General features: G+C 44.5%; 1 protein-coding gene across 7 annotated transcripts in view; it reads left to right on the forward strand.

The window, feature by feature from the left end:
* NOL4L (nucleolar protein 4 like) overlaps nt 1–27,522 on the forward strand; it is a 203,580-nt gene that overhangs the window by 143,913 nt on the left and 32,145 nt on the right. For 5 of the 7 annotated variants that reach the window (XM_042461914.1, XM_042461915.1, XM_042461919.1 and 2 more), the window contains one exon: nt 16,570–16,711. In XM_042461914.1, the coding sequence (XP_042317848.1) occupies nt 16,570–16,711 (142 nt within the window). Of the gene's footprint in view, nt 1–929; nt 2,769–12,022; nt 15,201–16,569; nt 16,712–27,522 lie in introns of those variants that run through there. The other 2 variants (XM_042461916.1, XM_042461918.1) reach the window with 2 other exon arrangements.

Consider the following 27,522-nt stretch of genomic DNA (forward strand, 5'->3'; position numbering starts at 1 on the left):
AGCAACTCCCTTTGTTTGCATGGAGAAGGCAGGTGACTTTATATTTCTTCCAAGCAGCTCACAAATGTCCCACACAAGCATGTTTGGGCAAATGGTTAGCAAATACAAATGCGAACTGGTAGTCTTTGCAGGCTGCCTTTTTGAAAAATGAAAGAGAGGGGTGCTGAGTCAAATGTTAGGAAGCACTTCTTGTCTGCTGGAATGTGCGGCCAAGAGAGGCCATGGCATATCGAGGGGACACTTGTCCTGCATCTGTCAAGGAGGGTGTGATAAGAGGTGTCCTTTCTGGGGATCCATGGGGTGTTTCTTCAATGTTTGCAACATTCTTTGTTTTTATGTGTTTTATATACTATGTACATGTGAAAGGGATCTAGGAGTGCTAGCAGGCCACAAGTTGAACATGAGCTAACAGCATGATGTGGCAGCTAAAAAAGCCAATGGGATTCTAGGCTTCATCAGTAGAAGTATAGTGTTTAGATCAAAGGACGTAATAGTGCCACTCTATTCTGCTTTGGTCAGGCCTCACCTGGAATAATCCTGTATCCAGTTCTGGGTACCACAATTCAAGAAGGATGTTGAGAAACTGGAGCGTGTCTGAAGGAGGGCAACGAAAATGGTGAAGGGTCTAGAAACCATGTCCTATGAGGAGAGACTTAGAGAGCTGGGTATGTTTAGACTGGAGAAGAGAGAGTTAAGAGGTCATATGATAGCCTTGTTTAAATATTTGAAGGGATGTCATATTGAAGATGGAGTAAGCTTGTTTTCTGCTGCTTCAGAGAATAGGACATGGAGCAATAGATTCAAACTACAGAAAAAAAGATTCCATCAGGAAGAACCTCCTGATGATCACAGCTGTTCAACAGTGGAATACATTGCTGCCTTGGAGAGTGGTGGAGTCTCCTTCTTTGGAGGTTTTTAAATGTAGGCCATCTGTCTCATGGAGTGCTTTAATTGTGAGTTCCTGCATGGCAGGGGATTGGACTGGATGGCCCTTGGGGTCTCTTCCAACTCTATGATTCTGTGATTCTGTTTTCTTCTGCCTGAGTGCAGAAAAAGTGGTATGTATTTCTGACTGTAAGCAAGATAAAGCTGTGCTTCTCCACATCTGGGGTAAGGATTTGAAGGGACACCAGTAGACACAAAAGATGCACTTCCAGCCTTGGTGGTCTATATGCGTGTACCTTTTATTTTGGTCTTAGTGTGGATCTTCTGGCTTATTCTACACAGGGAGCTGAAATTGCAAATCCCTCACAGGCCACTTTGTGCAAATGGTGGGAGCAGAATGACAAACTGGGGGGCTGGGCAATGGGGGAGAGGAGTCCTGCAGTGCTCTTCCTCTTGTGCTTCCGCTTTAGCACTCGGAGGCATGAGAAGTGTGAGAAGTTGCTGACCAGCTCTGCCATTGCAAACATCGCTCAGAGATGGGCCCTGTCAGCTGCCAGAATGCCAGTGGCACAAAGAAGGCATGGCTAGGCTGGCACAGAAAGGTGGGCTTCCCAGCAGACCTTCTCTTGGCAGGGGTTCTTGGTGAGGCTGTTGGCAAAGGCAGGGAGCTCAGCTGGCAGTAACAGGCAGCTCGCGGAAACAACAAAGAAGCCCACAGAGAGAGGGGGATGAGTTTGGTCACTGGTTTCTGAGCTCATTCCTGGGCAGCATTTTCGGGGAGCTTTAAATGCCTTTCTTTGCCGCTTGAGTTGGCTGTCAGTGGTTTGGTGAAAGCAAAATATGGGGCAGGTTTAGCCAAGGTTGCATGCATTTTAGCAGGCATTGAATGCCTCTTGTATTCTTTCGGGTTTTACCTGCTTCATGTTCTTCAGTTGCAGCAAAGTAATTAATTGGGTGAATGCGTAAACATGTCAGTGTGTTGCCCATTCAGAAATGTTGAGTCAGAAAATAGGGTATATGAAGCCTTGTGTCCAGAGGAAAATGCAGTATTGTTTTTTGTTTTTGTTTTGTTTTAGTTTACAAAAAAGAAGAGCCAGCGTGGTGTAATGGTTTGAGGATTGGACTCTGGAGACCAGGATTCAAGTCCCCATTCAGCCTTGCAAACCCATTGCATAACTTTGGTTGAGTCACACACTCTCAGCTCCGTAAAACTCCATGATAGGTTCACTTTAGGGTCCCCATAATTTGGAAATGTCTTGAAGGCACACAACAACAACAACAACAACAACAACAACAAAGTAAGGGTTGGGACCCTTGATTGCGCTATCACAAATTGTGCCCAGGGGATTCAGAAAATATTGAGAAGTTTTTCTCCTTGTCTCCTAAATGTTTGAACCCAAGGAAACTGGCTCATGGGAGAGTCGAGTCCAAAAGGCATACAAGGCAGGCATGCTCTTGCTGAATTTTGCTAGGAACCTAAGCATTTTAAATGAGGATTACACCTATTCATGAAATGTGAGGCTTTCGGTGCTGACAAATCATGAGGGCTGAATGGACCTCCTTCCTGGCCAGCAACTTCACGAAAGGCCTTTTGCCCTCATGGCCTGCTGTGGGATTCTTTGGGGCATCTGGTTGTTGCTGTGGGAACCAGGATGCGGGCCTGGCAGGGCCTTTGTGGTTATGCTTTTAGAAGGCAGTAACCCTTCAGTCTTTTCCCCAGTGACCGGCATGCCAAGGTGTGCCTGCTGTGAACATGAAGTAGTGTGTACCTGTCATGGGTATTAGTCCTTGGCAGCCTAATCCTCCCTGAACTTGTCTGATCCTTCTTTAAAGCCTTTTGTGGGATGCTCCAGCTACCCAGTTGTCAATGCTCAACCTCTGAGGTGAGTTGATAATACCTGTTCGGTAGGTTCATTAATATGGCTGAAGACCACTTTAGCCAGAGAATGGAGTTGGGGGTATGCAGAAAAAGCCATGAATGAATTTGATAAAAATCATCCAGCTACCTGGATAGGCAATTGTAGATAAGTATTGGTTGTCCCTTTTCTTACTGTGAAGAAAGCAAGAACTGTTTGCTTTAAATTCCACACTTAGGGCGGAAAAATGAAATGCACAGATATACCATGGACGACACCTGGCTGAATGAAACTATATGGGAAAGGGATCTAGGAGTCCAAGTAGACCACAAGTTGAACATGAGACAAACGTACGATGTGGCAGCTAAAAAGGCCAATGAAATTTTAGGCTACATCAATAAAAGTATAGTGTCTAGACCAAGAGAAGTAATAGTGCCACTGTATTCTGCTTTGGTCAAGCCCCTCCTGGAATATTGTGTCCAGTTCTGGGCACTACAATTTAAAAAGGATGTGGAGAAACTGGAGCATATCCAAAGGAGGACGACTAAAATGGTGAAGGGTCTGGAAGCCATGCCCTATGAGGAACAACTTAGAGAGCTGAGGATGTTTAGCCTGGAGAAAAGAAGGTTAAGAGGTGATATGATAGCCCTGTTTAAACATTTGAAAGCATGTCATATTGAGGAGGGAGGAAGCTTGTTTTCAGCTGCTCCAGAGACTAGGACCCAATGGAGCAATGGATGCAAGCTCCAGGAAAAGAGATTCCGCCTCAACATTAGGAGGAACTTCCTGACAGTAAGGTCTGTTTGACAGTGGAACAAACTCCGTCGGAGTGTAGTGGAGTCTCCTTCCTTAGAGGTCTTCAAACGGAGGCTGGATGGCCATCTGTCGGGGATGCTTTGATTGTGATTTCCTGCATGGCAGGAGGTTGGACTGGATGGCCCTTGCAGTCTCCTCCAACTCTATTATTCTATGATGGTTGTGTGCCTTCAAGTCCTTTCTGACTTTTGGCAACCGTATGGCAAGATTTTTCCAGAAGGCCTTTGCCTTCTTCTGAGTCTGAGAGTGTGTGACTTGCACAGGGTCACCTGGTGGGTTTCCATGACTAAGCAGAGATTTGAACCCTGGTCTCCAAAGCCGTAGTAGTCTAGTGTTCAAACCATATAGGAAATACAGTACAGTATTTAGGCAGATGTTAGGAAGTGATCTTGGGAATCACCTTTTTGGTCAGGTTAGACAAGGACTAGTTGTGCAAGTTTACATCCCTGAGATAAAGCATTGTTTCTCTGATTTCTTTAGGAGCCAGGTTGGTCAGAGTACGAAGTACATAGCTTTGCAGATTGTGTAGGCCTATGAGAGGAATTTTCTGGTCCCTGTGGATAAAGTTCATCTGTATTTGTAGCAATTTTTTCGCCCACAGAATTTGAACATGTCTTTACATTAGAGTCTAGAATTTTGGAACCTGTCCAGACTCAAACTTTATTTGGAAAATGCATGAATATCTGTAGCCTGTGTGGATCCTGGGCTCCTCATTCTGCATAACTTGACCTCAGGGTAGTCTCTCTCTGTTTGACAGATACAGGTGGTAAGCAGGCTAGTGTGGAGTGAACACACTACCTTCATGATGGGTCTGTGATCACCTAGGGCTGTCTCTAATGAATCCACCTTTCCCTCTTTGATGGGACTTTGTGATGTTGTGGAGATTGAAGGTGGTCCGTTGAGAAGTCTCTTTCAGGCTTTTATCTTCAGGTGCTATATTTCAGAGGAAGGCATTGGCAAACCACCTCTGAGCATTCCTTGACAAAGAAAAGCCTATGAAATTAATGGGGCCACCATAAGTCTACTGGTGACTTGAAGGCACATACACAGACATTATACTGTATTGGGAGAAAAATGAGCTACAGAATATTTATGTTATTTATTTATTTAGAGTATTTATACATAGAAACAAGTAATAAGTAATATTATTAATATTAATAATTAATAATAGTAAGTAATAAATAAGTAATAAGTGGATCACCACAGATTGGGCAACTGGATTGGAAGAATGTATACTGCCTTATATATATACCTTATGGAATCTTAATTACAGGTTGAGTCTCCCTTATCCAAAATGCTTAGGACCAGAAGTGATTTGGATTTTGGAATATTTGAGCTATCTTGGAGATAGGACCGAAGTCTGAATATGAAATCCATTTATGTTTTGTATATACCATATACACATAGCCTGAAGGTAATTTTATATGTAATATTTTAATTTTGTGTTTGTGTACACTGAACCATCTGAAAGCAAATATGTGACTATCTCAGCCACCCATGCTATTTTGGGGTTTGGAGTATTTTGAATTTTGGAATTCCAGATAAGGGAGACTCAGCCTGTATTGCCTTCTTCTAAGGGCTAGAAGTCTAAATATGGAAATGATCCTAGAATTTATATTAGCCACAAACTCACTAAGTAGCCTGAAGCAACCTGCTCTGAGACTAGTAACTGACTACTTCACCGAGTTGCTCTAAGAAAGGAAGCAAGACAATGCATGTGAAGTGCTTTGAAAAAATGAAAGTGCTGTAGAAAGGCTGAGTGCTGTTCAGGTACTGGGATGCTGAAGCATTAATGCTTCGATTCTGGTTGATGGTGGGCAGTTGGAACACCTGTGCAGAAATGCCCATGGCAGGAGCTGCTGCTTGGCTCCTTCTCTTTCCTCTTCCAGGAAGACCAGTATGGTTAGCACTGGGCTGGAGGCAGCCTTGAGATGCATTGTCTCTGGCTCAGCTTCCAATGCTTGCACATCACAGCAACACAGCCTATGTGTTGGAATAAACATGGTGCTGAACTCGCATCAAGCGTGAGGAAATGGAGAAGTGAGTTTGGAAGCATGACATGGGTGTGGTGATAGGGGCTGAAGGCTCTCTTCCTGCAGCCTTTTTTCCAAAGTCACATTTCTGCCGCTTTTTCATTTTTTCTTGGGATGGAGGTTGTCACCTTGTTGGTTTACTAGGAGAAGAACAGCAGGAGCCAGGTGGCTGGGGCAAGAGGAGAGCAGCAACCCTAAATAGGTGGGATAGAAATTTGGCACCCTTCTTTCGCCTTCTGCAGCTGCAGCATTTCATGTAGCTCCCTCTCTGACTTTATAGGAATTCGGTCAGTTCTTGGATTCCAAAAATATGACCCTGCCACCATCTAGTCTGGTTTGATCTCACTTCTTTGACTACAGACATGACACATCCCGAGGGAGCCTAAATACCTTGGTGATGTGAATCAATTAAATGGTCATAGTAGGTCACGGGTATGAATCTGCAACCTAAGCAAAGCAGTACCAGATAGGAAGTCTTGGAGATGGGTCGCCATGAGTTGGGATTCACTCGAAGGCAGTTAACAACAACAGCAAAGTTTTTTGTGGGTTTTTCAGGTTATGTGGCCATATTCTGGAAGAGTTTATTCCTGACGTTTCGCCAGCATCTGTGGCTGCCATTTCTCTGAAGATGCAAGCTACAGATGCTGGCAAAGCTTCAAGAATAAACTCTTTCAGAATATGGGCACATAGCCCAAAAAACCCACAAAAAATAAAGATTCCAGCCCTGAAAGCCTTCAATTTCCCAATGACAGCAAAGGTTCTGTCCTTGAGAAGGGTTGGCAAAATCAGTGGCATACCGAGGGCTAGTGTCACCTGGTGCCAGGGGACAGGCTGTTTCGGCCCCTAGAAGTCTGGTATCTGGCATGGCTGCAACCACACCAAAGCCCAAACACAAGATACTAACCACCCCCCAAAAGCCACTGCCGTGGGGGGGGGGGGCAGTGCCACTCCACCAAAGGTCTGTTTGGGCTCTGGGGTGTCTGCAGCCATGCCAAAGCCAAAATGGAAAGGACTGCCATGGTTGTTGGGCAAGTGAGAAAGAGACATGATGCCCTTTCTTGTTTGCCCAGCAGCCACGCTGGGTGTAGCACCGCATTGGGTGACACCCCCTCTGGAGTGTCACCTGGTACGGTCTACACCCACTGCATCCCCCCATTGATTCCACTGGGCAAAATGCGCCAGGTTGCTACCTGTGGGCACAGGAAATGGATTACTACCTCTTCCTTCTGCTTAGACTAGTGCAGTTGGCCGTTGGTATCTGCTCAAGTTTGGTTTCAGGATCTCCTCTCCCCCTGCCCCCATAAGTATGTAAATCCATGGATGCTCAAGTCACATAATATATCATGGTGTAGTAAAAAGAGTTTCTCTTATATAATGTGGCAAAGTCAAGGTTTGGCATTGATTTATTGGGAATATTTTAAAGCAATGGACAGTTGAATTGGTAGATGCAGGATCTGTGGGTACAAAGGGTCAACTGGAAAGGCCGTTGGTGCTGCCCGGAAGTTCTGGACTAGAATCCTGTGGGGCAGTTACAAATGGGCAGCTTACAGTTATGCATTCGTAACGGCTACGTCTTGACAGTCCCTGGCTTAGGGCTAGGTAGAGACCACGAAAGTTCCCCAAACCCCACTTAACAGGAGAGATCGCCAATACAGGGGAGATTTGCAGCAGGTGTCCTTTTTCTTCTGGCGCGTAGCGTGGGAACATCAGAAAGCCACTTTTTGATCAAAAGGGGAACAGACCCTTGTCGATCCCAATAGCTGCTTACTGGTAAGTGGGGCTTGGGAAGGGGTCTGGCCGAAATCCCATACATAGTACCGTAATTACAGTGTCACATAGTACACAATGGTCATAAAGGATTCTGTGCTACGTAGTATATAATGATCATAAAGGATTCTGCTGCTTTATTCTGGATATCTGTCACCTTTCCAGCATGAGTTAATCCTCTGCTGTACTTCCAACCGTTTGTACCCAGAGTGTGGGTCCTCATGAGGAGGGTCATTATTTATAACGGGTATTCCAGGTGAATTTTTATTTTATTTTCATATTCACATCAAGAAATGTAAGAGAGCCAGTGTGGCCTAGTGGTTAGAGTACGGGGCTGTTCTTTTAATATTGTGAGCCGCTCTGGGTCCCAGTTCTGGGAAAAGAGCTGGATGCAAATAAATATAACAAATTATAATTATAATTGGACTAGGATGCTGGGGACCTGGGTTTGAATGCCACCTGGATATGGAAACCCACTGGGTAGCCTTGGGCAAGTCACACTCTCTCCTTTGAGGGCAAAGAAAGCAAAGATAAGCCAACCCCCCTTTAAACAAATTTTGCCAAGAAAACTCAAAGATAGAGTTGCTGCAGGTCAAAAATGACTTTAAGGTACACAACTGTAACCTAGAAATGTGGATTCCTGCAGCCAGTGTAAACTTGTGTATATTGAACATATTTGTATCCCCCCCACCGCTGTTTGTCTAATTTAAAATCGTGGCTAATTGAAATTGTTTTTGAAATTCTTTGTGAGGAGCAAGGAGCCAACGGGATGTTGATGCTCCTGCCTTTTGCATCAGAAATCTTGTATAGGTCCCCCGTTCCAGTCTTTTGGGAAAAATATATTTTTGGAGTGCAACTGCCAAAATCCCCTATCTACCGGTAGACAGGGGATTTTGGCAGTTGCACTCCAATGCTGGGGGATTCTGGGCATTGTATTCCAAAAAGTCACTTTTCTTACCTCTGCTAGAAACACTTCAGATATAACCTTCGAGCAGATCATTAAACAGAGAATCTGTGAACATCTAGAAGGCAATGCCATAATCACAAAAATTCAACATGGGTTTCAGAGAAACAAGTCATGCCAGACAAATCTGATCTCTTTCTTTGATAAAATTACCAGCTTAGTAGATGAAGGGAATGCTGTGGATATAGTATATCTTGATTTCAGTAAGGCCTTTGACAAGGTTTCCCATGATATTCTTGCAAACAAGCTTGTAAAATGTGGACTAGACAAGGTAACTATTACATGGATTTGTAACTGGTTGACTGGGCGAACCCAAAGGGTGCTCAACAATGGCACCTTTTCATCCTGGAGAGAAGTGACCAGTGGGGTGTCCAGTGGGGCTCTGTCCTAGGCCCAGTGCTATTCAACATCTTTATCAATGACCTGGATGACAGAATTGGGAGCATACTTATCAAATTTGCAGATGACACCAAATTAGGAGGAATAGCTAATTCTCCAGAGGACAGGATCAAAATTCAAAATGACCTGAATAGACTAGAAAGCTGGGCCACAGCTAACAGAATGAACTTCAACAGGGAGAAATGTAAGGTACTGCACTTAGGGCGAAAAAATGAAATACACAGATATAGGATTATGGGGGACACCTGGCTTAAGGAGACAACATGTGAAAGGGATCTAGAAGTCCAAATAGACCACAAGTTGAACATGAGTCAACAGTGCGATGCAGCAGCTAAAAAGGCCAATGCAATTTTAGGCTGCATCAATAGAAGTATAGTGTCTAGATCAAGGGAAGTAATAGTGCCACTGTATTCTGCTCTGGTCAGGCCCCACCTGGAATATTGTGTCCAGTTCTGGGCACCACAATTCAAAAAGGACATTGAGAAACTGGAGCGTGTCCAAAGGAGGGCGACTAAAATGGTGAAGGGTCTGGAAACCTTGCCCTATGAGGAACGACTTAGGAAGCTGGGGATGTTTAGCCTGGAGAAGAGAAGGTTAAGAGGTGATATGATAGCCCTGTTTAAATATTTGAAGGGATGTCATATTGAGGAGGGAGCAAGCTTGTTTTCTGCTGCTCCAGAGACTAGGACCCAATGGAGCAATGGATGCAAGCTGCAGGAAAAGAGATTCCAGCTCAACATTAGGAGGAATTTCCTGACAGTAAGGGCTGTTCAACAGCGGAACACACTTCCTAGGAGTGCAGTGGAGTCTCCCTCCTTGGAGGTCTTCAAACGGAGGCTGGATGCCCATCTTTCGGGGATGCTTTGATCTGGATTTCCTGCATGGCAGAATGGGGTTGGACTGGATGGCCCTTGTGGTCTCTTCCAACTCTATGATTCTATGATTCTATGTAGAAGCTAGAAACATACATTTTAAAAAAAAAAAGATGAAGCATAGATTCTCAAGAAACTGGGAATTGATGAAGCCAGTGCTAGTTATGGGCTTCTTTCTGTTTTCTTGGGAGTTCTGTGTAGTTGTTTTAACCACTTTCAAACTGGCAAATGATAACTCTTGCATGTTTTGATATTATTGTTTCAGAGGGCTTTACTGTTCAAACTGATGCTGTCATTTGCTGCCACGAGATTCTTGACTATAGGGTGGGAAATAAATATAAATATAAAGAGCCAGCATGGCATAGTGGTTTGAGTGTTGGACCCTGGGAGACCAGGGTTTGAATCCCAGCACGGCCATGTAAGCCACTCAGTAACCTTGGGCAAGTCACACTCTCTCAGCCTCAAAGGAAGGCAATGGCAAAATGCCCTCTGAAGAAACTTGCCAAGAAAACCCCATGACAGGTTCGCCTTAGGGTCGCCACAAGTTGGAAAGGACTTGAAGGCACACAACAACAACATAAGTATTGTAATGAATAACTCAACATTTATTCCACTTTTTCCGGTTAGTGGGTTTGAGGGCTGAGAGACTTCTACTTGCCTATGAATGTCTCCGCTTTGCAAGCTCTTGCCCCCATCTTTTGTGGTTTGCTAGTTGTAGAAGCCCCTGCCCTTTTGCAACTTTTGAGTCTGGAGGATCTCCTGTATGTCTCTGGTGTCCTGCATCCCGTTTTCGTAAGCCAGGCAATCTTCTTGAAGCTATGCAGAAGTCATAAATTTCAGGAAACTCCCTGCAAGGCACATTTCGTTGTCCTTTTGGGCTGCAATGGGGGGAAGCAGGATGAAGCGGGCCCTTCCTGCCCTGTGTGAGCAGATAGCTTTGCAACCAGGAGGAACGGAAGAGGAAGAGCCAGGGTTTGGGCCCATTCTGAAGATGCTCATCCCGAATTGGGGGGAGAAAAAATATATGGGATAGGGGTGCGATTAGGGTAGCTGTCCAAGGCAGAGGTTCCTGTTTGAGGAAGAGAGGCATAAGCAGACTGTCATTGTTTGTGGCTTGTTTCAGGATGGACATGAAGGACTTGTCTGAAAGGGAATGGGAAATGAGAAACTGGCCCGTGATGTGTTTTTCTCTCTAGAATAACATTCCTGTTGCCCCAAAGCAGTAGGCCAGAAGGCGCAGAAGGGGCCAACTCAAATGTTTGGGTTGGGTGGGGTGTGTGTGTAATTTTCTTTATGGGTGGGGAAAGACTCGAACTCATTCCGCCTCCTTGGCTTGGAATGGATGATGAATGAGGCAGGATACGTTGCAGGTTTGTAAGGTCGTGAGCAGGGAGAAAATAAACTGCCTTCCAAAAGGCAGCTTTTTCATTTGTTTGTTTCACTGCTGGCAGAGATCTAGGTAGCAGCTGGAAAGCAGGTGAAAAGAACTATTTATTTAGCTAATACATAGAAGACTTAATGACTGGGCTCATGAGAAGAGGGATCAGTTTTCCAAGGTTGGTGCCTTCCATTTTTTAAAAACCAGTCAGTGTGGCATAGTTGTTTGAGTGTTGAACTACAACTCTGGAGACCAGGGTTTGATTCTCACTCCGTGATGAAACCCATTGTGGAACTTTGGGCAAATCACAGTCTCTCAGCCTCAAGGGAAGGCAATGGCAAACCTCCTCTGAACAGATCTTCTTCTTCTTCTTCTTCTTCTTCTTCTTCTTCTTATTATTATTATTATTATTATTATTATTAACCTTTATTTATAAAGCGCTGTAAATTTACACAGCGCTGTACATACAATCTTTTTAATTAGACGGTTCCCTGCCCTCAGGCTTACAATCTAAAAACACATGACATAAAAGGAGAAGGGAAAGGTGGTGAGGCTAGTAGGCTAATACATATAAAGTACATATTGCCAAGAATACCCCATGATGGGGTTGGCATAAGTTAGAAGTGACTTGAAGGCACACAACGACTGCTAAGGGGCTTTAAAAATGTTTTGTCAGTGGAGGAATCATTCTTCATTGTTGTTTGTTCTTGTGTGCCTTCAAGACAACTCTAACTTATAGTGACCCTATGCTAGGGGCTTCTTGGCAAGGTTTATTGAGAGGAGGCTAGCCATTGTCTTCCTCTGAGGACTTATCTGCACTGCAGACATAATGCAGTTTGATGTTACTTTGATGGCCATGACCGAATGTTATGAAATCCTGGGTTTTGTAGTTTGTGGCACCAGAGCTCTCTGACAGAGAAGGCTAAATATCTCACAAAACTGCACATCCCAGCCATGGTAGTTAAAGCTGCATCATTTGTGCAGTGCAGATTAGACCTCGACCAAGATCACCCAGTAGGTTTCCCTGGCTAAACAGGAATTGAACTCTGATCTCCTGGGTCCTAGCCCAACTCTCAAACCACTACACCATGTTATGTATCATTGTTACGTGCCTTTCAGACAATTCTAACTTATGGAGACCCTATCCTAGAAATTTGTTGGCAAGATATATTCAGAGCAGATTTATTGTTGTCTTCCTCTGATGCTGAAAGAGGGTGACTTACCTTGGCTCACCCACTGGGCTTCTGTGGTCAAATGAGGGATTTGAACCCTGGTCTTCTGGAGTACTGATCCAACACTCTGTCCACTACACTGTACTGGCCCAAAGATGAAGGGCTTCCTTGGGAAGATTTATTCACAGGAGGTTTGCCATTGCCTGTAAGTCCAACACTCAAACCACTCTACCTGAAAACCAGCATTTTCCTTGTGCTGAGAAAAGCTAAGGACCACATTACATCTGGATCAGCTCAAGAAAACCACAGCCACCCTCATTTTGCAAGACCTGAGCAGGGCTGTGGATGTCTGGGCTCTTGGAGGTCTCTCAGTCAGAGGGTCACCATAATCAAAGCTGACAAAGGTTGGATGGCCATCTTTCAGGAGTGCTTGAGTTGTGTATTCTGTATAATGAGGAATTGGACTAGGTGGCCCTTGCAGTCCCTTTCAACTCAGTAATTCTATGATTCTGTGACCTGATGACAGATAAGACACTGAGGGAGCCACTGGCTTTTAGAACAGGATAGGTCCATAAATATAGATTTATTGCTGCCTGCTAGTCCTGAACACCTGGACATCTCTGAGTGCCTAGGTCTTGCAACCCAGACATCTTGCAATCTTCGATGGACTGGGGTGTGTGTTTCTTCTTCTCGGTTTTGAGCTGCCTTTTGTAAGGTTGCTCCAAATTCAAGATGAGACCCAGCAGAGCAGAAAACTCTCTGTTCATCTGCCCAGTGGCTGTAGCCCATCATTAGGGATGTGGTCTGTCCGTCTGTCATTTCAAGAGGCGAAAAAAGGGAGACAGAGAGCCCATTAAACCAAATGCTTTGCAATGGGGGCTTGCATGGCGTCTTGCTCTGCCAGTCCTTGCCGCAGGGGCCTTTTAGGGAGGGGTCCCCTGCTTTTCCATTCATCCGGCCTCTCTCACAACTGCCTTTATGGCGATACTGATGATTTTGAAATCTCGTGGCTGACCTTTCCAGCTCTGGAAGCCATCCAAGGCCTGTGTCTTAAAGCACAGTGAAGGTTAGGAGGGAGGGAAGGAGGCAGGGAAGGAGGGAGGGCACACATGAGAATGTCCTCTTGAGCCACGGGAGTGGGAGACTGGAATGCGATCAATGCCATAGGAAGTGCAGCGGAGATGCCGAGCCAGGCTTGCTGTGACCTTTGAGAGGGTGTGTTTGTTCCCCTTCCAGGAAACCAGGATCCTTGGACGAAAAAATTGTGGGGCTGAGAAACCAGCAGGAACACCTGCAAGCTAGGCTGCATCTATACTTCAGAAATAATCCAGTTCGACACCACTTTGCCACGACTCAGTGCCGTGGAATTCTGGAGACTGTAGTATTGTGAGACATTTAGCCTTCTCTGTCATTGAGGTCTGGTGCCTCAACAAACTACAAAACCCAGAATTTCATGGCATTGAGCCATGACACTTAGAGTGGTGCCAACCTGGATTATTTCTGCAAAGTGGATGCAGGCCAAGTTACCTGAAAGTAGTGGTGCAGGGAAAGAGGGGGTATTTTTTTTACCCAAATATACATGCTGCACAAGCCCATAGGAATAAGCTGCTTGTGTGAAAGAGTACAACTCTTGCTCATTTCAGGAGAGGATCCCCATTGGGTTAGCACCATAACAGTTCATCAATTTTTTCATCTATTTTTTGGAAATCTCAAGTTGTTCTCCTTCTGCTTCTCATAGGGCCTGCAAGTTTCAGAAAACTTTTCAATAGCCACACACAGGCCAACTTTGTCCTGTGATCTCTCTTCTTCCTTGGACTGTGTTACTATCTGGGGCTTGGCAACATGAGAATAGGTGCTTTCATCTTGAGAATGGAACCCTGGCCTTGGAGGATCAAACCAAAGGGCCATCTGCTAGAAGAAACCTCATCCTGTTAGCGGAGGGCCTTGGAGCGTGTCTGAGTTTATGGTGGCCAAGGGTTTTGGGTTTTTTGTCATGGTCATTCTGGGTTTGCAGGAACACTACAATGTAAATGACAGGCATCCTTGGAAATATACAGGCAGGTCCTTGGGACCAGCATCCCAACCTCTCATAAGTTCTCTCGCAACAGTCACTGGGCTTATAGTAAGCAAGTAACACCCCATGTAAAAGGTGGCCTGCTTTTCACCTTCAGACTATAATGGTCAGATGGGTGATGGTGGCTGCAGCACCAGGTCTTCTCCAGCACCAGCTTCTGACACCTCAAGATTTACTGGGGAGGCAAACATCTGGTGGAAAAGAGCATTTGTTAGACAGTCAAGGTCCCAGAATACCTTGGAGTCTAGGCTAACATTTCTGGCAGCAGAAGCTTTCCTGGACTAGTCTCTGTTTGGATGGATTCTTGAAATGGGCAAATGATCTCAAGAGACCCCAGCTGAAGTCTACTCTCTCTTTGTCATTGACTTGCACTCAGTTCCCTGATGCAAGCCACTCTCTCCAGCCCTTTTCTCTCTCATAATACCAGGGCACTAATACTCGCCTCTTTTAACAGAGTTGTTGCAAGATTATTACAATAATATATGTGGAAGTGCTTAGAGCAGTTGGAAACAGCAATAAATATGAGTATTATTATCAGTAAAAATAATTTGTTGAATTGGATTTTAATGGCATTTTAATGAGGTCATTTTATGTGCATTTTCTGATTTTACCTTAGCCACTTTTCTTCTAAGGTTCACTGTTTATGTTAGGCCTGTGTTGGGATGCCAGGGCCATCTTCAAGGCTTTGGGGCTTATGGTTAGATTAGGTGTGTGTGTGTGTGTGTGTATGTGTGTGTGTGTGTACTGCGTTTTGATATGAAAGGTATTACATGCTGTGATTCTGTGCTGCATATCTCATTGAGTGCTCAGCCATTACCAGCCTACATATAGAGCCGTAACCTGTTGGGTAGAAATGGCAAAGGTCATCTCTCTTTTTCTGTAATTGCCTCTTGCCATTCTCATTGCTGAGGCTTTGGCTTGTCTGCCTTTTAGGCCTGGAAGAGTCTTCCTTCCAAATCTGCCCCACAGACCTAATTCTCTAGGGTAAGTTTAGTGGGGATTGCATTCCTCCACCTGATTCCATACCTCACAAGATCTTTCTCCTTGGAAGCACTGATATGTTCCCATTTATTTCTTTAGCTAGCAAACATTGTGTCAAACAATTGGGAAAAAAAGGTCTCTATATTTGGCCTTCATGCTAGAGACAGGAATCAAATTGCAACAAAAGTCACTGAAATGCACTGCTTGGAATGGGGGAATTCAGCTTGGATGATGAGAATCTTGACTCCCCTTTTCCTTTCCTTCCATTAAAATATGGCAAGATACTGTTGCTGATTTTTTAAGTGCACCTTCCGTACTGGTTGAAGGGGATTATGAGTGTTGTAGTCTGACGTATCTCAAGGAAACAAGGTCAGGGAAGTTTCTTGTGGGTTTTTGGGCTACATGGCCATGTTCTAGAAGAGTTTATTCCTGGCGTTTCACCAGCATCTGTGGCTGGAACCTTTCACAGATGCTTCTAGAACATGGCTACGTAGCCTGAAGAACCCACAAGAAACTCTGGATGCCAGCCATGAAAGCCTTTGACTTCACAAGGTCAGGGAAGGTTGGACGAGAGTCTGCATTCACACCAGAACTTTTCTAAGTTCCTTTTGGGGAGCTTCAGCATGAGATATCGCCCAGCTGTCATGGCTACTGGTCACATTGGCTGGGAGCTTCTTGCAGCTGCAGTCTGGAAAGAGGAACAGCCCAAAGCTCTGCTTGGGACAAGGGGAGATCCTGGGGTCAAATTCTTTCCTGGCTGACCTGGGAAGCACCCTGGTGTCCTTGTGGAGGTCACACTTTCTTAACCTGCCTCCCATGAGGGTAAATAAGATAAGAAGACTTAGACTTGAGTACTGTCTACGCAGGGTGGGGGTGGCGGCTAAAGGCTAGAGACTCTGGAGGAGTCCAGATTCTCCATTGGGCTCTTTCCATAGCAGCTTGCATTTCCTTCCAAGCTTTAACACTGTCTCTGCTACCTGCTTCTAGGGACTAAGGTTAGCCAGATCTGTTTAAGCAGGGCAGTGCAAACCAGAACCGATGGCCTATAATGCACCACGCCAGGCTAGTGTGGGTGGCACTCTGCCACAAAGAAGGAGCAGGGGAGGGAGGGTGAATATGAGGCAGGGCAAAAGCCATCTGTCCCTGGAAGCTGGCCTTGGTTAATTGTCCTTAATGATGGTCTGTGCCATTCCTCATCTTCACGACTCCAAACAGGAAGCCCCAGCAGGAAATAGTGCGCTTCCTTGGGAAAGTCTGGAGTCAGGATTTGGGGGAGAAGAGGGGTGGGCTAGGGCTGGTGGAAGGGAGAGGCCTCCTCATCCCACTCCCTCCCTTTCTTGCATACTTTTAACCCTTCTCTGCCTGCTTCTAGGATGAGACATCGGTGAGCAGCGAGGATTTTGATATGAGCGACTCCACATGGATGTCAGCTGACCAGCATCTGAACTCCAGTTTGAGCCCAAGCCAGGAGGAAGGCATGCGGAGTCCACAGAACATCCACAGCCAGGAAGATGGTGAGTGGCCTTTGAGGGGTACCTTCTTTAGGGACAGGTAGGGAACGCCACCTGCACCCTTTGGATCAAGTGCAACCTCCTGAGGCAGAATTCGTGGCACTTTGGGCACTGAGAGCACAGATCCTCCCAAATCTTGGGTAATAAATATAGTGGGCCCTCTGTTTTTGCGACATTGTCTTTTGCTGATCTGGTTATCCATGGATTTTATTAACATCCTATTTATTAATACCTTATTTTTAGGAATCTCTAGGTCCTCCAGCCCTGCTCTGCCAGAGGTTGACCATAAAGTCATGCTGGAGGACCTAGAGATTCCTATATAAAACACTTCTCTAGGCATTTGTAGGTCCTTCAGTGCAATCCTATATTCAACTTCTTCACTCTCTCTTTTTTTTATTTCAGACATTCATTCATTTGTTATATTTACACTCTTGTCAATTTTCAGTCCTCATACTTTCTAATACTTTCCAAACTTGTCTCTTCTTTTCTTTATGGATTTCTTGTACATACAATATTTTCTAGTAGAGTTTTCTTGTTTTCTCTTTTCTTCTCTCTTCTTCCTCTTCATTATCTCCTTTTGTCCATCTCCCTTTCTTTCCCCCCGCTTTTTTATTTAATCACTCTCTTTTTAAAATTTATTTTTACATTTATAAAACTTACATTGAAAAACATATTTAGAGAAATCTAAACAATTTTAGTTCAAACAATAATACTAACATAAAATACTGACATGCTATATCATCAAATTACACACTTATGAAATTTAAACTTCCCATAGTTTCTCATTAGATGGAAATGATAAAAGTTTGATATGGTCAACTTCTGCCAGATGTTGACCACAGAGTTGCACTGGAAGACCTAGAGATTCCAAGAAAGATGTTCTTTCAGGTAAAAAAAGAGTTGTTTTTTATTTGTGGTTTTCCCGCTTTCATGGGGGTTGTGTGCCCCTAACCCAGCTAATGTGGAAGGCCCACTGTACAAATTCTGCATCTCTGACATGGCGAGTCCCCTTTGGTCATGGGCAGGTTGTGACTAACTCTCAGCAGGTAATGAGCCCCATCCTTGCAGTGTCATTGTTTCCTGACTCCATCTCTGGTGGCAATTGACTCACTGTTTTCCTCCAACTTTTGTTTGCATTTATTTATGCGGAGAGATGAATGGTAGCTTTTAAGTGCCCTGAGAGATGCAGGTAGCCCAGCCACGGCTGAACTTGACATCTTCAACACGAAGTCGAAGGCTTTCATGGCCGGCATCCATAGTTTTTTGTGGGTTTTGGGGGCTATGTAGCCATGCTCTAGACAAGTTTATTCCTGATATTTCACCTGCATCTGTGGCTGGTGTCTTCAGATAAATCTTCTTTGAAGATGCCAGCCAGATGCTGGTTAAATGTCAGGAATAAACTTCTAGAACATGGCCACATAGCCGGAAAAACCCACAAAAAACTATTGACATCTTCGGTTGACAAGAAGAGGGTGCATTTCTAAAATTCACCCTCCACTCTGCAGGTGTGAAGAGATAGGTCTTCACAAGCAGAAAACTAGTACACTAGGACAGATGTTCCATGAAGCCTGCTTCCTGATAAGCTTCCATTCTAGTTGCAGAGTTTTTCATTGAAAGTACATTTGGCAGAATAGTATGATTTCTTCTACTTTTGCAGCCTGAGGTGGTACAGTCTATATCACCAACACAACTGCTTCTTCATCCTTCTGCTTGTGTGCATGTGTGTGTTTGAAGATGTGATTTTGAGATATGGTTCATCTAGCCCAGGGGTAGGCAACCTGCGGCCCGCGGGCCGGATGCGGCCCTGCAAGGCCTTGGGACTGGCCCCAGCCCGGTCCTGCCGCCGATTGCCGCCGGGGCCTTTGGCCTCTCACGCACAGGGGCAATTGTCTATAGAAGCCTCAGAAACATGCAATTATATTAACATTTTTTAAAAAATCAGCAAATTTTTTCACATGTCTTCCACTTTTTTTAAAAAAAGTGTCCACCATTTGAAAATGTTGTCCTACATTTGTCCCGGTTTATTTATTTATTTAATTTTAAAAATTATTTATTTTTTGGCTTCGGCCCCCCAGTTGTCTGAGGGACAGCAACCCGGCCCCTGGCTCAAAAAGGTTGCCTACCCCTGATCTAGCCATAGGAGCTTTATGAAATTTTGACTGCTGTGTGGACAGCTCCCCCTCCCCATGTATGTGTATGGTGTGTGTGTGTGTTTGTGCAAATAGGTCTATGTTTATGTATGGTCATTTCCTAAATTGCAAAACTAAAAATTGCCTAAAATGAGGCAGTGTGACTTTTACATAGCTTTTCTTTGCCTTGGGCGAAGTACTGCTACTGACCTGTCTGTTCATGGAATCTTTTAGGAAACAAGTTTATTTCCATCCACCTCCCACTCCGCCACCCCAGTTGGAAGGCTTCATGCTACCCAGGCACATGTTTTCTTACCATCAGGTCATGCCACCCTTCCAAGAAACTCTTGCTGTTTGTGAGCAGGTTAAATCACTACTGTCTCAGATTAAGGAACCTTTGTGGGAGAAACACCTCCTTCTCCCCTGCAGACTTTGGAAAGCTTCTGTCAAACTGCCTCGGCAGGAACAGGCCAGGGGGGCCAGCAGCCTGCTTTGGACTGCTTTCCAGTGAGGCTTTTAGAATCATAGAATCATAGAATCGTAGAGTTGGAAGAGACCACAAGGGCCATCCAGTCCAACCCCATTCTGCCATGCAGGAAATCCAAATCAAAGCATCCCTGACAGATGGCCATCCAGCCTCTGTTTAAAGACCTCCAAGGAAGGAGACTCTATCACCCTCCGAGGAAGGAGTGCATTCCACTGTTGAACAGCCCTTACTGTCAGGATATTCCTCCTAATGTTGAGGTGGAATCTCTTTTCCTGCAGCTTGCATCCATTGTTCCGGGTCCTGTTCTCTGGAGCAGCAGAAAACAAGCTTGCTCCCTCTTCAATATGACATCCCTTCAAATATTTAAACAGGGCTATCATATCACCTCTTAACCTTCTCTTCTCCAGGCTAAACATCCCCAGCTCCCTAAGTCGTTCCTCATAGGGCGTGGCTTCCAGACCCTTCACCATTTTAGTTGCCCTCCTTTGGACACATGGCTCCAGTTTCTCAATGTCCTTTCTGAATTGTGGTGCCCAGAACTGGACACAATATTCTAGGTGGGGCCTGACCAAAGCAGAATATAGTGGCACTATTACTTCTCTTGATCTAGACACTATACTTCTATTGATGCAGCCTAAAATAGCATTGGCCTTTTTAGCTGCCGCATCACACTGTTCACTCATGTTCAACTTGTGGTCTACTTGGACTCCTAGATCCCTTTCACAGAGTTTATTTGCAGAGTTTGTTCAGACATGGCACTTGCATAGAATATTACAGTTGTTGTTGTTTTATTTACTTTATATCCTGCCTTTCTCCCTTTTCTCAAGGCAGCTAATAGCAACTTTAAAACAGCAAAATTTAAAAAAACAATTCAAAAGCATTAAAAATATAAAATTTAAAAACAATTCAACCATTTAAAAAGTTTTTTTAAAAAATTATACATTAAAAATATTAAAATGTATTAAAACTATGCATACCACCCACTCTCTATTTAAACACCTCCAAAGACCACCTTCCAAGTCATTTACCTGGTGTCCAGGTATTACTGCCTTCAAGCAAAAATTTGGAAGAAAAAGAAAGTTGCAGTGACACCATTTGACAGTCTGGACACCCATCTGAGGAAGACTGATATAATTCCTCACAGATGATATAATTAACCATAGGATGCATCTGTACAGCTGAAATAGTTTACTTTGGCTCCACTTTAACTGCCATGGTTCAGTGCTATGGAATTCTGGGAATGGTAGTTGGTTGTGGTGCCAATCCATAGCACTGAACCATGGCAGTTACAGTGGGGTCAAACCGGATTAGTTCTGGGGTACAGATGCAGCCACAGATGATATAATTCATCATAGCTGTTATAATTCCTTATAGTTTAGGCACCTGTGGAAAAATGTTGCTTTAGAAAGTCTTTTAAGGGGCTGGTGACGCTGTTCAGCCAGCATTCTGTTAATGACTTGCGTGCAGTTAAGTCCCATTTTGGATGGGTTGCAGAGGACATAGAATTGCCCTTGTAGAGCAATGCACCCATGTGGGATCTCAGCCTGTGAATGTCTGCTACCCTCCGACAGTGGCATCACTCATAACAACAGCCAGCGATGTTACAAGGAGATGGGAGAAGGCACACTGAGGTGGCCCATCATCACAACTTGTTATAGTCGTTCCAAAACTTTCCATCTGCTTTTTGAGGCAGTGTGGGCAATATAGCAAGATTTGGATCAGGGTTGCAGCTTAGGAGGGAAGGTTTTCTTCCTGCGAATTCTCTTTCCTTCCCCCATTCCTAAAGTATCACTTGGCTACAGTGGCATTGGAAGAGAGGGATCAGAATTAGGGAATCCCCTTCCCCACAAGATGTACCCCCACAGCAACTTTTGGGGTGATGACAAAGTAGAATCAAAAACATGCACTTGGGATAGACATTGATGCGGCACACATAACTTCTGGGTCAGTGGTCCTTCACCTTGTTTGGGTTATGGATCCCTTTGGGAATTCCCTGAAAAATATATTTTGACACAATGTTTAAAGGAAAAGAAAGGAAAGGGTAGGGGGAACTCTTTGTGCTTGTGTGCCTGATTCACCAACCCCCCTGAATCCCATCCATGGATCCTTCAATCCAGTTTGGGGCTGAAAAGAACGAGAGGACAAGAGGGATGGAACAGTAGTGGTTCCGGGTCCCCCTTAAACTACATTATTCTCCATGAGCTGCCACAACATGGGTTGTCTTTCTGCTTCTTTGTGCTTGAAGGTTAATGTGTGTCTATGCACCTTCAAGTCAGCTGTCAACTTACGGTTACCTCATGAATTTAATGGGGTTTTGTTAGGCAAGGAATTCTCAGAGGTAGTGTGACCAGTTCTCTCCTCTGAAATATATAGACTATGGCACTTGGTATTCGTTGACAGTCTCCAATTCAAGTACTGACCAGGGCTAACCTTGCTTAACAGTCAAGATCAGACAGGATCTGGTGCCTTTAGGGTATTTAGGCTGTTTGAGGGTTAGGCAAGACCCCAAATGTCTGGATGAGTTGATGAGCTAATATTCAGGATCGAATTAAAGATCCGGTAGGATGCTAGCTAAATTGAATCAGTTATGGAATTTCACATGCCTCAAACTACCTGGGTGTAGGTTGCTGTTTTTTTGTGTGTACAGATTGGAATTTTTCTGCCAGTGAAGACTTTCTCCCACTAAATGATGACTTAATAAGAAAGGACATATTGAGACTGTTGTAGCTTTCAAAAAGATGGGCTATGTTGGGTCGGTCACAGCATCAAAAGCAAAGTGGGGTGTGAGAGGAGAAAGAAATTAGTGTCACCTTTAAGACTGATTTATTACCGAATAAGCTGAAATCTACAAAAGCTCATGCTGAAATAAACCAGCTACTTCAAGGTGCTACTAGATTCCTTCATTCTCTCTCTTTCCCCTGCATTTTCTTTTTCATCTTGAGACATTTACAGGCCTTGTGATTGAAAAATGTGCATTGAAAAAATTCACTTCCTGACACACCTCACCAAAATAATGTTTCTCTTTGTTGTCATGAGTGCTAAGAACGTAGTCTTTAAGGCTCCTGTTCCCCAGATACATTGTCCAGCTGCTCAGCTGAGAGCGAAACATCTGGAAGCCTCCATGGCATGTCTTGTCCCTTCCACTCTGAACTTTGTATAGACATAGGTGGAAGTTAGGAGAAGACTTCATCTGTCTTTGCAACAGCCCACCTGTCTTGGCCGCAGTCAGGGGCAAAGGGGGCTTGTGACTTGTGTCAAGACATTCCTCTAAGTTCAACAGATCTTGGTGGTGGTCTGACTCCTGGAAGGATGGAGAAATCAACTCTGCCTTGAAGGACTCTGCCTTGCAGGTCAAAAACAAGGAGCTGCGTGGGATGCATTGGAGGCAATTGGGCTGGGAGAGGCAGGTGTTGGGTTAACTCTGCAAAACTTGTTAGCTTAGAGAGTCAATAAGGGGGTGGAAGTCGAGTTTGGGTCAAAGTTCGTCTCCATGGCATTTGGGCAGAGCCAGTGGATTGACTCTTGTTCTGGTTTCCTGGAGTGCCTGAATCCTTCATTGTCCCCCAGAGGCCTCTGCACCGAGGCAGGCAGCTGCAGGAGCCAGCGAGGAAATGCTTGCTCCGCCAGAGCACCCAGGGGCTGGCTGGTGCTGCTCCCAGACAAGGAGGGGCTGCGTCCCAGCAACAAAACCCCACACCTCCCTCCGGGGAAGGCAAGAAAGGCGCATTGTCCTCCGAGCAACACTGCCCAGCAAGAGGAGGGGAGAGGCCCTCCTTAGTCTTCTCAGCCTCCTAGGACTCCTTGCAAAATCGGGGCCCAAAAGGCTTCTCCACCTCGGAGAACTTCCCAAGAAAAATTTGCTTTTCTTTTGCATGTCATCCAGGGAACAGCTCTTACTTGGTGACTGATAGAGTGCATGGATGAATAATATAAGGAGCTGCAAACAGTCAGTTGATCTGTGTGACTTGTGAACCACCTTACTACACATATGGTGGCCTCCCATATATTTGATGCACTCTCCTGTTTTCCAGTTCCAGGCCAGCAGCGTGCGTGCGTGCGTGTGTGTGTGTGTGTGTGTGTGTGTGTGTGTGTGTGTAGGGGCTTTCTGGTCCTGCAGTGGCTTATGCTGAGCAATGGAGCAAAGCATCCCCTATCCAGCTGTCCACAGGGCCAGGGAGCACCAGTCTAATTCTAGGCATGTCTGAACTGGATGGAGCTTACTTACAAATACCATATAAACTATAAGTCGACCTATGTATAAGTCGATTGCAAGTTTTGGGGACAAAATTATGGATTTTGATATGACCCATGGATAAGTCGAGGGTAAAACATAGGGGCATATAGCAAAGGATCTAAAGGATGAAGCAAGGCAAAACGATGTCAAAGGACTTACAAAATTCCAGCAGACATAACTCTTTGTGCTTATCCTTAAGACTGGATGGATGAGATAGTAGAGGGGATTGGTGCTTCCAGGATAGATTGTACTCTTGCCTTTCACCAGGAGATAGTTCTTTCTTTTAAATAAGAGTTAAGATGCAGTACTTACATTGACCCTAGGATAAGCTGACTCAGGTTTTTGGGGTCAATTTTGTGACCTAAATTTCTAGACTTATACATGAATATATACAGTAAGTGTGCAGAAGACTGTAAGGAGCAGTGAAAGGGAAGAGGGGATGACATATCCCTGTTGTGGCTGGAGCAGTGTTATTCATAGCAATTCCTTGAATCCTTTGTCAAAAAGGATTACGGTGTGGGTATTGACAGGTCCGTGGGATAGAACTGTAGAATAGAAAAGGATCCTGAAGGCTACCTATGACATCCCTTCATATATTTAAAGATGGCTGTTATGCCACCTTTCAATCTTCTTTTCTCCAAATTAAACATACCTAGCTCCCTAAGCTTTCTCTCATAGGATGTGATTTCCAGACCCAGCTGGACACATACCAGCTTCTCAATATCCTTCTTGAACCATGGTGCCCAGAACTGGAGACAGGATTTTTGGTGAGATCTGACCAAAGTAGAAGAGAGCAGGACTATTACTTCCCTAGATATGAATGCTATATTCTGGTTGATCTAGCCTAGAACTGCATTGGTTTCAGACTGTTGACTCATGTTTAGCTGAGGAAAACCAAGATGTGCATGTCCTTGAGCAGCACATGCCCACCTCTTAAAATCCTTTTGCCAGCATTCACTCCACTCAGTCCCATGTGTCCAGGAAAGTTTGGAAGCCAAGAGCCACCTGCATAACCTGTTAGCTTGGGTGGTTGGTTGGACAACTGCATTTGGTTCTGAGAGATCTGAGTTCCAATTCCATCTCTTATAGGGTATTGCGTTGTACATTCTTGACAAGTTATTTCTTTTTCTCCTAGCCTCAGTTCTCCATCTGCTTTGGTTTAAGAACTTGGGCATGTTTAGCCTGGGGAAGAGAACATTAAAGGGGGACATGATATCCCTGTTTAAGTATATAAATTTTATGTATTGAGGATGGAGCAAGTTTGTTTTTTGCTGCTCCAGAGAATAGGACATGGAGCAATGGATTCAAGCTACAGGAAAAGAGTTTCCACCTGAACATTAGGTAAGAGATGTTCGACAGTGGAACACACTCCTTCCTCGGAGTGTTTTGAGTGTGTCTTCCTGCAGGACAGAAGGGGGTTGGATTAGATGGCCCTTGGGGTTCTCTTCCAACTGTAGGTTTCTGTGATTGTAAAAATCTTACTCATGGAGTTGTGAATGCAACCAAATAAATTATGTCAACTACTAGGTGCCAGCAAATCTTTCAAAAGTTAGTTAAGTATTTTAGAAATTAAAAGTTCTTTTGGATTTTATTGATAATTCTGTGTTTGGTTGCAGACTGCAATGCAAGCAGGTTTAAGGGCTAGTAAGTAGGACTTGAATCTTACAGTAAACCAATACAAATGCCTAAGAGCACTACAGTGAAGTAAACACAGGAGAACAGCCTTCTCTGATAGCATCTGCAGGGGAGCTATTCTGGGGCTGGTGGAGATGCCTGGAAGAATGCTTTGCTGTTCTTGATGCTGTGGGGTACTGTCAGGGGCCGCTCTCTTCCACCCTCTTTCCCAGGGACACTGTGGCAATTGTGGTGGGAGAGAGAAGGGGCTGCTCAAAGACCTTTTGCCTCCCCAGAACGCCTGCATTACCTTTGTTGGGTAGTTTGTGCCCTCACCCCCTGCTGAGATGTTGCAGAGCCTATGGTGCAGTCCGTGGGTATCATTGCAGTTGAACTGGCCCTGGACCAAGGGAAAGATGCCTCTCTGTAGCATCTTGGAAGGCTAGCGTGAATTCAGGCCTTGAATAATGCTGTGAGCCTACAGAAGAGACCAGGGCTGCCTGGCCTGGACTTTACCCTATGCAAGGAACCATTTAATATCAGGACTGGTGGCTATAGATAGATCCTTTTCAAGGCAAGATATATCTTATGGATCGAGTGATGTATGTGTATGTGTTTGTGTTTGTGAATCGTGACACAATAACATTGAACAAAGCTTAGGGACTACTTTGCTAGTAGAGGCAATGTTAGGAGTACCTGACATTCTACTTGGAATAGTTCCAGGAATAAAGAATCTAATTATGCTTGTCTGTGATTTGGGTGGAGATCATTTATTGACACATTTTCAGCATTGCCCAATAAGAGAAGTTCTCTGGGTATTTTCCATGTGAAAGATTAAAACGTGAAACAACAACAACAAAAACAACGCCAAAATAAAATCTGAAACAGAGTGAAACAAACAGCAGAAAAAAAATAGAGGCATAATGTTGAGAAAAGGAATGGTCACCATGGCTTCCCATGGAACAAGCTCTGTGGGGAAAGCCCTCTTGTTTTCTAAGATAGCTCACATTGCAAATGGAACAAATGACTTCAGTCCCAGAGCCAAGGACCTCTGTAACACCCATGCACCCACCCATGACCACAGTCCTTGGAATAGGTTTACTGGTGGTTTAGAGCTTTAAAAACCACTTCTTCTAGTCCAGGAGTGGGCCAGATGTGGCCTTCCTAATGCTTTTGGGCTGCATCTCCCAGCATTCTTCACTGTTGGCTGTGCAGGATAGGACTGATGGTAATGACAGCCCAGCCTCATCTGGAGGGCCACATAGTTCCCATTTGTGTGCATTATACTTTTTGTTACCAGCTGAAGCAGAGAATAAAATTAATTAATTGATACTTCTTTTTGAGGGGCTATGTCCCCGTATCCACTGCCCAGAGTGGCTTTTCTGGAAAAGGAGAAGGGGAAATGGTGAGGGCCTGCTAGTTCTTGCCCTCATTGCTGTAACTTTTCCATATCCAGTACAACCCAGTGAAATCGGCTGACAGCTTTTGATCTGGAGCTCTTCCAGACAGAGGACACCTTGTGGCATCATTTAAATGATGGAACAATTCCATCTTTTCCTTCTTAAGAAATTTCCTGTGGAAAGAAACAAAGATGAAAGCAATGGTGTAAAAAAAACAAAACATCATACACAAATCCATTTTTGAGGCATAGCAGTTCTACAATAAAACCCATCATCTGGAAGCACCCCAAATCATGTCCTCAGCTAGAGGAAGAAAAATGCTTTTTGACTGGTGGGATGCATCACTTAAGAGCAGGAATAGAGAAAATAAATACTGCCAGAGCTTTTTCTCTAGCCATCCCAGTATCCCCCACCTCCTAAAATTGCAGAGATTTATATCCCAGAGATCACAGATTGAAGAGTTAAAAGGGATGTTGAGGGCCATCTTCTCCAGCCCCTCATCATACAGGAAGCTGAATCACTATTCTTGGAGCCGTCCAGGTTTTCCTTTTAAAAGTTGCCACCCCAACTGCAAGAGAACTCCAGAAATCCAAATTGAAAATGACTTTTGGTCATGTCAGGCTTTTTTCTGGTGCTGCAACTAATTACAATAGAAGCAGCATGCCTCTGAATACTGGTTGTAATGTATGTGTTGGGAGGGGCAGACAAAGAAGAATGGCTTTTGCTTCAACTGGTCCTTTTGCCTTTTCAGAAACAGGACTCTGGATTAGAAGGACTTTGAGCCTAGTCACCCAGGGCTTTTCTTACCTTCTTTCAAGGGTGAACAGTGTGATGCGGCAGCTAAAAAGGCCAATGCTATTTTAGGCTGCATCAATAGAAGTATAGTGTCTAGATCAAGAGAAGTAATAGTGCCACTGTATTCTGCTCTGGTCAGGCCCCACCTAGAATAT

The sequence above is a fragment of the Sceloporus undulatus genome, chromosome 4, assembly GCF_019175285.1.
Source record: "Sceloporus undulatus isolate JIND9_A2432 ecotype Alabama chromosome 4, SceUnd_v1.1, whole genome shotgun sequence".
Taxonomy (NCBI): Eukaryota; Metazoa; Chordata; class Lepidosauria; order Squamata; family Phrynosomatidae; genus Sceloporus; species Sceloporus undulatus.